Genomic DNA, 12,429 nt, shown 5'->3' on the forward strand with positions numbered 1-12,429 from the left:
TTGGATCTGTAAAACGTCTGATGCCATGGAGATGGAGCTGTTCGTTGGCAACAAATCATAGTTCGCTATGGCTCGGGCGAGAACATCTGTGTCGGGTGACAAAAAAAAGCACTAGTTGTATGTCTCCTGGGTTTCATCTTGCTGCAGATACTGCAAGACATATTGATGTGTGACTTTCATCAAAGGGGCCCACATCGTTATTGCACCTGCTTCACCAGATGCTGAAGTGATGACTAGTTTGGAGGAACTTCTGCTGGAGTCCAGGATCTTCTCTGTTAAGATCCATAAGCTGCATCTTGGTGATGTGTGTCATCATTATTGATTTGTCGAGTCTGTCATCTTCAACAGAAAATGGATTGCCATGACTCAGAATGGCATTCTTGATTTTTGCCAACTGCTCCATGTTCGCACTTTGTCAAATTTGGTTGATACATTTTCTAATTACCACTGAAGTACTGCATTATATATGCCTTCGTCTTGCCATGTGATAGGAATCTGCTCATCATTATGTGCTTGATGCTCGTCTCATCCCTGACTTGGTAATGGACTGGATCCTTCCCTTGGCATCTCTTCTGCCTGGTTGAAACTTCAAGGAATCTGGCTTGTATGTATCAAACATGAGAATGACCTCATCAAAGTTCTGCTTGAGGTTCATTGGTGAGAGCTGTAAGGGATCTGAGCAAGTGTTTCATTGTTTGTTTCTTAAGGCCCGGTCACACCTTGACGTTTTAGCCAACGTATGCCGATTTTTTTTTTGAATTTTTTTTCTAAAACGCTGGCACACGTTGAATACGTTATGGGTAAGTTTTGATAACATTGAGAGCACGCTGAAAAACACTGCCATACGTCGTTGTACGCTGGCTTTAAATGTTGTACTTTTTGGTTGTCCTCAAATTTTTTCATGCTTGAAATTTCACGACATATGCCGGCGTATGACTCCCATGTTCCGCTATGCTGGCCACAAGTTGTATGCACGGTCTGCGATCGTTGACAGACGTCAACACATGCTACTTGTAAGTTAATCATAAGCTGAGACACGCCGAGGTAATGTTTAGCGTACCCGAAACTTATTTCTAACCTATGATTAACGTGTTGTTGGCACGTTACGCGATCGTTGCCACACATCGACAGACGTTACTTTTAAGTTACTCATAGGCTGAAACACGTCGGTATCATGGATCGTCCTTGCGTCAGCGTCCACTGCCACGGCCAGGACACTTATTTGCAGCATTCTTCAAACTTTTCTTCGGCATGACGAGGATGTTCACACTTCGATGTCTAGCTTGGCTATGATTCCAATTGTCCATCGGCAGCGTCTATTTAAAATAGTCGAGTTTGAGCGGTTTAACACGTTCAGAAGAAACGCTTCAAATTTCAAAACCCCAGCGTCAAAAAACAAAGGCGAGTGACAGCAATTTAAATCGTTCATTGTAAACAATGAAACTAGCTGAGTGGTACCGTTTAAAAGTTGTTGAGTGTAAAAAAAAATCCAATTGTTGAGCGCAAGTGTCTACTTTCAATAGTGGAGATGCAGCCATTTAAATCGTTGAGTTTATCATTTAAATCGTTAAACGCAAGGACGATCAATCATAACCCACACCCTCACCCTCACACTCACCTACTACTGCCAACATGAACAAACTACTACTAATACTAATACTGATACTGATACTGATACTGTTACTGCTGACATGGACATCGACTCAAAAAGGACTCAAAAACACTGTTGGGTTCCCCTTTTATGAGCAGCATTTTTATATACCAATTCCCAAAACCGCTGGGAACACGTCTTTATATGGCAGTTGTAAGCTAGAAACACGTTCATTTATTTTTTTTGTCGACCAGAAGACGTCATTAGAATACGTCTACATACGTCGATGTGTGTTGGGACTACGTAAAGAATTGGTTCAAAGCACATCAAACATAAGTTAGAAATAAGTTTCGCGTAAAAAAGACATTACCGCGACGTGTTTCGACTTATGAGTAGCTTATAAGTAGCCTTTGTGGACGTGTGTCAGCGTCCACATATCGTGTAAAACTTATCCCCATCGCATGCAGAATGTGTGTCATACGCTGAGTACGTCGTAAAATTTTGAACATGTTTAAAATTTCTTGACGTACTCTACTTACTACGACGTATGATAGCGTACTTTAGCGTTGTACTCACGTATACCAAACTTACTCATACCGTATTTGACGTGCTCCAACGTTTTGGACACATTTTTCTTAGGTCGGCATACGCTGGCAAGATCGCCAAGGTGTGACCGCGATGTTGACACTTCCATTTCTACGGCAGTTATGATTCGAATCGTTGTGCGTCAGCCTTTTAATAAGCTACGTCACAACATCGTCGGCGATGCGTGCAACACGCTATGCCTAATTTAGACTATCGTTGGGCATCGGTTGTGTAGGCCGACAACAGGTTCAGCATTCGTTGGTATAAGTTATCTATAACACAACGAAACGTTCTGTGTCCGTTACCAATGCGTTATACATAAGACCAAGTCGCTATGAATATGTCCGAATCTTTAAAAAAAAAACATCAAAAGTTCAACGTAAGCCAGCGTTTTAGATACATTTTAATACGTTGCCATCGCTGGCTAAAACGTCAAGGTGTGACCGGGCCTTTAGTCAGCTTTTGGACAAGCACCATTCCATTTACGATCGCAGCCTTCTTGCTGTGATGGAGATTGTCCACTGCAAAAGCCTCTTCATCTGGCAGTGAGTCACCTTTTGCTGTTTCCTTTGATGCCAACTTCTCAAGGACATAAATAAGCTTGGATTTGTTACTGGATGGCAACACGGTCCTGCATAGGGCGAAGAGAACCCTCAGGGTGAACTCATAGTTGCCAACAACTTATTTTTAGTCCATGTCTCTGCTTTATCTGGCAAGGACCATAAGTCTGCCAAACAGATCTTTGGTCTCTCATGTCAGTGGTCTTATCACAGAAATTGACTGCCAGCCTCTTGTTACCAGATGTGCACATCTCGGAGTTTTGTCTCTTCACTAGTGTCCAGATTCTCATGTTCCCATTGATCTGCTCAGCGACATAAATTCATACAGCTACTGTCAAGCATCATCTATGTTCAGTATCTGTTGCACATACTAATCTTGGATGTACGCATGGGTTATTAATTTGTCGAGTCTGTCATGTTCAACCGCAAATGGATTGCCATGACTCAGAATGGCATCCTTGATTTTTGCCAACTGCTCTATGTTCGCACTTGACTGCAGTTGTGGTGCTCAGCAGCATTCCTTTTTCCAACATCAAACTGACCTTTGAATTATTTTCCCAGGCGTTACAGCTCAGGAGCTGTCATGAAGAAGCATTGCTGTGCATTTGAATGACGAACAGAGTACCCGTCCTATGGGCGATCTTGCTCTAAGCATGCAGCACATTCTTTTGATGCATACCTTTATTTGGGTGGTATATAGGCAAGTGACAGCTCTGTGAAGGAAAAATAAATAACCTGAGTTGCGTGCACGAAGCAAAAACGTACCTACTGCTTATGATTCAAAAGACCTCACTGCACTGGAAAATGTCGGGACAGGAATACTGCACTAAATGGTGGAGACTTGTAATACCCTCCCCCACCTGGAGGTGGTGCTACACGATACCCATTTACTCAGAGAATTTGCGTCCCTCCCTCCCCTCACCAAGACCACTGGCAAAGATAAGTGCACCCCTGTACATTAATTGGGGTTATGCTAATCATCTGAAGCAGGTCTGGATGTAATTGGACCAGAACTGCAGGAGGAGTAGCCCGACAAACAAACAAGCACGCAAACACCAGTCCGTGAATTATAGTAAGGATTTGATATTCCAATGAGCCAGCATGAGCTTTTATAAATTTGTTGAGATGCTCACAGGCATGGTCTGCTCTCTGATGGAACCAAGCAGGATGTCAGTCTTGGTGACTGAGATGTTGCCCTCTTTAAGTTCCCTTCATGTGTCTGGGTGGTCAATTTTCAATGCGTGCATATCTGCGATGTAGCGTAGCCAGTCACTTGTACTTTATGCTGTCCATTGCAAAGAACAGCTTTCCGAGAGCTTTTCAAGCTTCAAGACGAAGGTTCAGATCAGTGTTCTGGGATGCTGCTAAAAAGTACAGAATCTACTCTACCCGGTGCAAGTTACAGTGCCTTCAGAAAGTATTCACACCCCTTGAGTTTTTCACATCTTGTGTTATCAACTGAATTTAAAATGGATTAAATTTAAATATTTTTTTTGTCATCGATCGACATAAAATAACCCATATAATTACGAAGTGAAAACATGTTTTTCAAAATTTTTACAAAGCTATTGAAAATGAAATGCAGAAATATCTAATTTACATAAGTGTTCACCACCCTGAGTCTACACTTTATGGAAGCACCTTTGGCATTGATTACAGCTTCGAGTCTTCTTGCGTATGTCTGTATCAGCTTTGCACATTTGAATTTGGGGAGTTTCTCCCATTCTTCCATGCAGATTTGCTTAAGCCCTGTCAAGTTGGATGTGGAGCATCAGTGAACAGCAAACAGATTCTCAATGGGATTCAAGTCTGTGCTTTGCCTGGGCCACTCAATGACTTTCACGTTCTTGTTGTGCAACCATTCCAGTGATGCTTTGGCTGTATGCTTGGGGTCATTGTTCTGTTGGAATGTAAATCATCACTGCAGTCTGAGGTCTTTTGCACTCTGAAGCAGGTTCTCCTCAAGGATTTGCCTGTATTTGACCCCATTTATTATTCCCTCCATCCTTACAAGTCTCCTAGTCCCTGCCACTGAAAAGCATCCCCATAGCATGATGCTGCCAACCACCATGCTTCATGGTAGGGATGGTGTTATATGGGTGATGAGCCCTGCTCAATTCCCGTCGGACGTAGTACTTTACATTCAGGCCGGAGTTAAATTTTCGTCTCGTCGGACCACATGATCTTTTGCATTATGCTTTGTCTTTCACGTGCCTTTTTTTGCAACTTCCAGGTGTGGTCATGTGTCTTTTTCTCTATATTTGATTTGGTCTTGCCACTCTTCTATAAAGCCTAGATTTGTGAAGTGCTACAGAGATTGTTGTCCTTCCGGCAGGTTCTCCCATCTCAGCTAAGGAACTCTAGTTCTGTCAGAATGGTGATTGGGTTCTTGGTCACCTCCCTGACCAAGGTCCTTCTTGCCCAGTTGTTCAGTTTGGTGGGATGGCCAGCTCCAGGAAGAGTCTTTGTTGTTCCATATTTTTTCCATTTCCTAATGATGGAACTCGCTGTGGTCTTGGGAACTTTCAACACTTGAAATTGTTTTATACCCTTCCCCAGATCTTTGCCTCCTCACAATTCTATCTCGGAGTTCTACGGACACTTCCTTGGACTTCTTGGCCGAGTTTATTCTCTGACTTGAACTGTCAACTGTGGGACCTTGTATCGAAAGCTGTGTTTCTTTCTAAGTAATATCCAATCAATTGACGTGGCCACAGGTGGACTCCAATCAAGTTGTGGAGATCTCAAAGATTATCAATGGAAATTGGATGCACCTGACCTCAATTTGGAGTCTCAGAGCAAAGGGGTTGAATACTTATTGATGTAAGACATTTCAGCTTTTCGTTTTTAATTAATTTACACAAAATACCCCATAATGACAATGAAAATATGTTTTCAGAAATTTTTACAGATTGGTGACAATTTTTTTTTCATTTAATCCATTTTTAATTCAGGCTGTAACACAACAACATGTGACAAAAGTTCAAGTGTGTGTGTGTGTGTGTGTGTGTGTGTGTGTGTGTGTGTGTGTGTGTGTGTGTGTGTGTGTGTGTGTGTGCGCGTGCATGCAGGTGTGTATTGTTACGCATCTGGGGTTTGAGTTTCACTACGAGAAGAAGCACTTGAGTTCCTCTTGAACACCTGGTGAACAACTTCATCGTCTGGGGAGTTGTGAAGCAACCATGAGTGTCGATTTGTACTGCCAATCTGACAGGGTTGCATGACCTCACATGACACCTTGCGTTTGGATGGTTGCACCAAGTGGGGTCTCTTGCCCTCGGTGCGGACTCTCATTAACTCACCAGATCAGGTGCAGCCGAGTGGAGCTGCAAGTACACACCAGCTAACGAGAGCAAATTGGTTGGGCAAAACTTCCTGGCTAACCTGCTTGCGGGCGATGCTGGACCAATAGAGAAAATACGCTATAAGCTAGGTACATTTATAACACAAACAATTTATTGCAAAAAGTGAAGCAAGAGGACATGCAAATGTTTACTTAGAAAAATAAATTACACATGGCAGAGCATGTATCGATATTAAGAACTTCTACAATCTTAGGTTGTACTATACTAGACCAGCACCATCAGAAACGTACCACAAGGAAAGTTGGAGAACAAAGAAAGACGAGAACAGACAAGGTGTCTGTGACCTTTGTACCGCGTGCGGCCCACAGACTAATGCTTCCCAGTCGCTTGGGGGAGAGGAGGAGAAAAACTGAGCATGTCAAAGTTGAGTGGTCGGAGGAGGTTGTTTGTGCACAACCTCCCCGCTGCTGAGTTGAGGGCCATGCCTGCAGTGTGTAAAGATGAAACCATTGTCTGGCTCTGAAAATAAGTATTGATGAGTATTGTGCTTGTGATGGTTGTTGATGGAAATTTCACTCGATACCAAACACCTTGAGCTGTGCTTACGAAGGCATGGGGCTTGCTAAATTTAGGAATAGGCAAATTGGGTTGACTGCATAGGTAATGCTGGAGAATTGTGGCATCCACTGGGGGATGTGGCTATTAGGGCGGGTTATTATACAAATGTTCATGGTTTTTTTGATATGGTCCATGAAGTAGGTCACTTTTTAAAAAATTATTATTGTTTTATTTTTAATACTTTGTTTGGAGCCTTTCTCTCCCCTCCCCAGGAGATCGAGGAGAGGACAACTGCACATAAGAATCGTACATTTGTGACTTGTTTGCAGCGAAGGGGGTTGTACGATAAGGAGGAGAGCTAAGTGAGCTACAGCTCGTTTCCCACAGACTCGCACCTAATTAACCTCAATGAAATAAATCAGGAGGGGTTAAGTGTTAAGGCTTGGAGCTGTTTGCCCCTGCAGTGAATCTTGCAGGAGCTGAAGTTCTGGGGGTGGTGAGTTGGAGGGGGTGGGGGGGGATGGGTGGCAGATAGGGGAAGATATTACTTAAGAATAGATAGAAATGTACAGAGTGGTATGGTCTGTGTATGAGTAGTTAGTCCATCTTGATGTGATCAAGTCAGGTTCGATCTGTGACCTGCTACAGGTACCATGCAAACCTGTACTAACCTGTTCCATGGTCGGGTTGTCGGCGACTAAACAGTCTCCCCCACCAGGTTTTCTGGTGAGGATGGTGTTTGGATATGGACACCCAGCAGGATTAAAAACAAAACCTGTCAAAGGGCGGAGGAGCTCCTTGTGAGCCAACGGCCATCCATATCTAGTGCCCAACTGTGTCTGAGGACGTCCTCCTGCAGTTGGGTTACTTTTTATGAGGAGGTTGGTGGCAGGATTTGCACTCCGGCCACTGTAAAACCCTTCATTCCGCAAAACGCAAAAAAGCAAAAAAATCTGAAAACCCACTCCGTGGGAGTACCTCCTGTGCAGCTTCCCTTCGCAGGGCAGCTCACCGGATGATGGGATTGGGGCAAAGCCTTCGGGACCCCCAATCTTTGATGATAGGAGGGAAACCACCGGGTAACATCCCTGGGTCAGATTGCGGAAGAGTGTGTCGGAGTGGTGCTGAGGTGTCGTCCACCAGACGGCGGTCTTCTTGGGTTAACCTGAGGCGGTCCCTTCGGGTGGGTGCCTGGAATGTCCTATCCCGAAGAGAGGATGATCACCTGTCTCTGTTATCATCTGAGCTCAAGCGTTTGGACATCGGGATTGCAGCTCTCTCTGAGGTTCGGAGACTGGATTGCGGCGAGATAATGGTGGGTGGTTACACCTACTATTGGTCTGGTCGCTCTGATAGTTACAATACCCAAGGAGTTGCTCTAGCTGTGTCCAATAAGCTGACCCCAATGATAATTGAGGTAACACCGGTCAACGAGCGTTTTATGAGATTAAGGATTCGTCACTCCTTAGGTGTCATTTCCCTGGTCTCTGTTTATGCTCCGACTGAGGCGAGTGATCTCACCGTGAAGGATGCATTCTACGCCACACTCGAGTCTGTGGTTGATCAGTGCCCCAAACGAGATACACTTCTAGTCTTGGGGGATTTCAATGCATCGACTGGAACTGATAGGGATGGTTATGAGGTGTGTGTTGGTCCCCATGGGTCAGGAACTATGAAACAGAATAGCACAAAGTTCCTTGACTTTGCAAGAAGTCATGGACTTAGGGTGGCTGGTTCATGGTTTCAGCACCCACAAGCTCATCGCTGGACTTGGTATTCCAACGCTGGTGGTGTGGCAAAGGAGAGTAACAAGGTGCTCACTGATGGTCACTGGAGGATGACCCAGAACTGCAGGGTATACCTGAGTGTGCAGTTCCTCAATACCGACCATAGGCTTGTGGTGCAAACTCTGAAGTTGCAGCTTAAATCCAGGAGAATGGTACCATCCCAGCCTCGGCTGGATTTTGGCAAGCTCAGGGATGAGAGAGTAGCTGAGGAGTTTGCGAACAGGCTGAGTGGACAATTGGGGGGTCTGGGTGCTTGGGGGGTCCTGAAGAGTTGTGGAGTGCCTTCAAGACCACCGTCCTTGATGATGCCGGTGGATGTCTTGGAGCTCACCGCAGGGCAAAGAAGAATTTTGTCTCTCAAGGGACACTGGATACCATTGACCAGAGTCGCAGGGCCAGGCTGAATGGCAGAGCTGAGCTGTTCAGGGAGCTGAGGCGTAAAACTGTACGTGCACTGAGGGTGGACAAGGAGGCCTATGTGCGAGGAATCTGTGAGGGGTAGAGCATCACCTGTGGACAGGTGATTCTCGTCCCGCTTACAGGGGAATTCGTGCATTACGTTCATCCAAGCCCATCCCTCGGAGCACTGCAGTTCGAGCAGAGAGTGGTCGGCTCTTGACAGAGGAGTCTGAAGTGAAGGCTCGCTGGGCCGGTTACTTTGAGCGGTTGTACCAGGCTGATCCCCCAGCTGTCGAGTTGGACGTCAAGGGTGTTGCAATCCCTGTTGCTGACCCTCGAATCAACTGTGGTCCACCTTCACTTGTGGAAACACGGGCTGCGGTGAACCAGTTGAAACGGGGCAAAGCTCCAGGGATCTGTGGCATCCATGCTGAACTTCTCAAGGCTGGTGGAAATGCTGCACTCGTGTCGTTGCATGCAGTTTTGTGCTCTGCCTGGAACACAGGCATCATCCCAACTGACTGGAAGGGTGGCCTTGTTGTCCCTCTCTGGAAAGGGAAGGGTGATCGCCAACTACCGAGGTGTGACGCTGCTCTCAGTGCCGGGCAAGGTCTTTGCTCGGATAATTCTTGATGGGGTTCGCCACCATCTGCTTGAGCACCAGCGTCCAGAGCACTCAGGCTATAAACCAAAGTGGTCAACGATTGACCGTATCCTTGCCCTTCGTGTCCTCACCGAACGCAGACGAGAGTTTCGGCAGGGGCTGCTTGCAGCCTATGTTGATCTCTGTAAAGCGTTCGATTCAGTGAATCGGGATGTCCTCTGGAGGATTCTTGGTCTTCGTGGGGTGCCACCAAAACTGATCGATCTGATGTCTGAACTCTACTCTGGTACTGAGAGTGCTGTGAAGTGTGGTGGTACCATCTCTGACTTATTTCCAGTTGTTACTGGAGTTCTTCAGGGGTGTGTACTGGCCCCCACATTTTTCAGCACTTGTATGGACTGGATTTTAGGGAGGATGTTGGAGAGATCAAGCTGCGGTGCATCGTTTGGGAATGTCAAGATCTCAGACCTTGATTTTGCAGATGATGCAGTCATCTTTGTGGAGACTCTAGACATCCTTTTGAGGTCCCTCGAGGTGCTCAAAGAGGAGTCGGAGCCGCTGGGATTACGGGTTTCTTGGGTCAAAACTAAGATCCAGGCTTTCGGTGACATCTTGGATGCTGCTGTCCTGTCTGTGTCTGTTTGTGGTGAGGATGTTGAGGTCGTGGAGAGATTCACTTACCTTGGCAGTGATGTTCATGTCTCTGCTGGCTGTGAGTCAGAGGTCAATCGACGTCTGGGTCGGGCCTGGGGAGTCATGGATTCACTGGATCATGGGGTGTGGTGCTGCCGGTACCTGTGCGGGAGGACGAAAGTCCGAGTCTTTAGGTCCTTGGTACTTCCATTCTTGCTCTATGGATGCGAGACTTGGACTCTGACCAAGGATCTGAGACAGAGACTTAATTCCTTTGGTACCAGGTCTCTTTAGAGAATCCTTGGCTATCACTGGTCGGATTTTGTGTCCAACGAGCGGTTGCTGAGAGAGACTCGGATGAGATTTGTTACCTGCATAGTCCATGAGCGTCAGTTGCGGCTGTATGGACATGTGGCTCGTTTTCCTGATGCTGATCCTGCTCACCAGATTCTCTCAGCGAGGGAGTCTCATGAGTGGAGGAGGCCAGTGGGCCGACCACATGCCTCGTGGTTGCAGCAGGTTGACCATCATCTCAAGGAGATGGGGATGGGCCTGGCATCTGCCTGGGGGATGGCCAGATGGAGGCCCCTGGAGTACCGGCGGAAAGTGGACGCAGCGACACGCTGTTCTAGCACATGCTCCCATACCTGACCTGACCTGATGTGATCAAGTCAGAAAGCGTTCCTGCCCTGCTCCGAGAATCTTGCTCATGGACCTGCTCCTCCTCGTCCACCAGCAGAGAGATGAGGCCTCACCCGGGTTTTCTCATTCGCCATCGCTGTCTGTGCTTGAATCCGATTTGTGGTGCCTTAGATTTTATTTGTGTATATAATTATTTATTTATCGATTCCATGTCCCCCCTTCCCCCCCCCTCCCCCCACAGTCTGTCGTCATAGTCCTCCGTCATGACGTCATGATTTCATCATCCCCTGGTTGTTTAGTCAGGAATAAACCTCATTTTAAAAGAGTTGTGAGTCTCGTGTGCTTCTTGTGATTCCTGTGCTCAAGGCTCCATTAATTGACGTGTCCAAGGGAGTAAAAGCCAGTTCGGTCCATCCGTCCAGCGTCGGTGTTATTCGGCATTGACATGATAATATTTTTCAACAGTACGCTGAGATCTATCATGTGGTGAGAACTATATCCTTGTGCACAAAACGAGACAGATTTTGGCACCCTTTTTCAAGGCACCAGGACTCTTTGAGTCTATCTCTGAGCATGCAAGATTTATTTTATTATATTTTATTTTAATTTGGCTTGTGTTCGAACCACTTTTCATCTGAAAATTCCCATGAAGAAGTTCAGCTGTTGCACTTTTTAGTCATAATGTTCTTTGCCATAAAAAAAAAGTTTTTGTTAATTGAAAAAACATATTTTGAAAGTAATTTTTGTTTTCTTTGTCATTTTAAAGAATGTGTGTTTAGTATTTTGGAATCTCTTCATTTTCAGCCCTCACATCATTGCTTAATGGTGGTCACACTTAAGCTATACTCAAGTCACTTCATTATCGATTTATTTATTTCCAAAGAAAAAGTGTTTTTTGCTGATGTTTTGTTTACATGTGTTGGATTCCATCATGTTGTCTGCTGTGATAATGGATAAAGCACTGGCATAGTGACAACCATTTTGACTTTATTGTAGCCAAATTGGCTTTGATTGAACACAACGAATAATCGGGAGAGTGGGTCAGGGTAGGTGGATGGTGGTATTTAATATTTTGTAATGATTTGGATGCTTGTTTGTTATTCTAACCTGTTTGTCACATGTTTTGACTTTCATGATTGCCATTCCCATAAATGTATTCCCAAAGAGTTGCTTTATATTATCTTGTATGTTTTGCATTTGCATCATTTTTTGCACAGGGACTGGTCGAGATTGCTTTTCTTTTTCTCGAGAGCGTGGGCGAGGACGTGATGGGGCCTTTGGAACGAGAAGGGACTTCGACAGGTCGAGAGATGGTGGAGAACGTTTTAATAATGGCTACCGTGAAAGGGATAGAGACAATGCAGGATACATAGATCGTGGTGTGTTGTTTATTGTTTGTCTGATATATTTTTTATATATATATATATATATATATATATATATATATATATTTTTTGTTATGCTCCTTAAAGTCTCATCCATTTCAAGCTTTGTTTTTAATTTTCGCGATGGTTGGCCATATCCAACTTTGCTTAATTTTATTATCCTTCTTGTGTACGTTTTGATAAGTCAAAGCTATTCGTGGTTTATGCATGTATAACAAATGCATTCTGCCTTTTCTTGTACATTGCAAAATTTACATCTCGTGGTGCATGGTGTCCTTTGACAATGGTGGTGTTGGTTAGTAGTTTTGTTGGTGCTGATATATTAGATTTCACCTTTTTTAAAGAAAAAATATTTTATTTTATTCTATATCTGTTCTGCA

The 12,429-nt window shown here is 44.9% G+C and overlaps 1 protein-coding gene across 4 annotated transcripts in view; it reads left to right on the forward strand.

Annotated features, from left to right (window-relative positions):
• Window positions 1–12,429, forward strand: part of LOC147029797 (eukaryotic translation initiation factor 4B-like) — a 186,396-nt gene that overhangs the window by 48,043 nt on the left and 125,924 nt on the right. For all 4 annotated transcript variants that reach the window (XM_085873131.1, XM_085873132.1, XM_085873129.1 and 1 more), the window contains exon 7: window positions 11,882–12,043. In XM_085873131.1, the coding sequence (XP_085729257.1) occupies window positions 11,882–12,043 (162 nt within the window). The remainder of the gene's footprint in view (window positions 1–11,881; window positions 12,044–12,429) is intronic.

The sequence above is a fragment of the Eptatretus burgeri genome, chromosome 3 (genome assembly GCF_056783735.1).
Source record: "Eptatretus burgeri isolate ZD-2024b chromosome 3, Ebu_testis_v1, whole genome shotgun sequence".
Taxonomy (NCBI): Eukaryota; Metazoa; Chordata; class Myxini; order Myxiniformes; family Myxinidae; genus Eptatretus; species Eptatretus burgeri.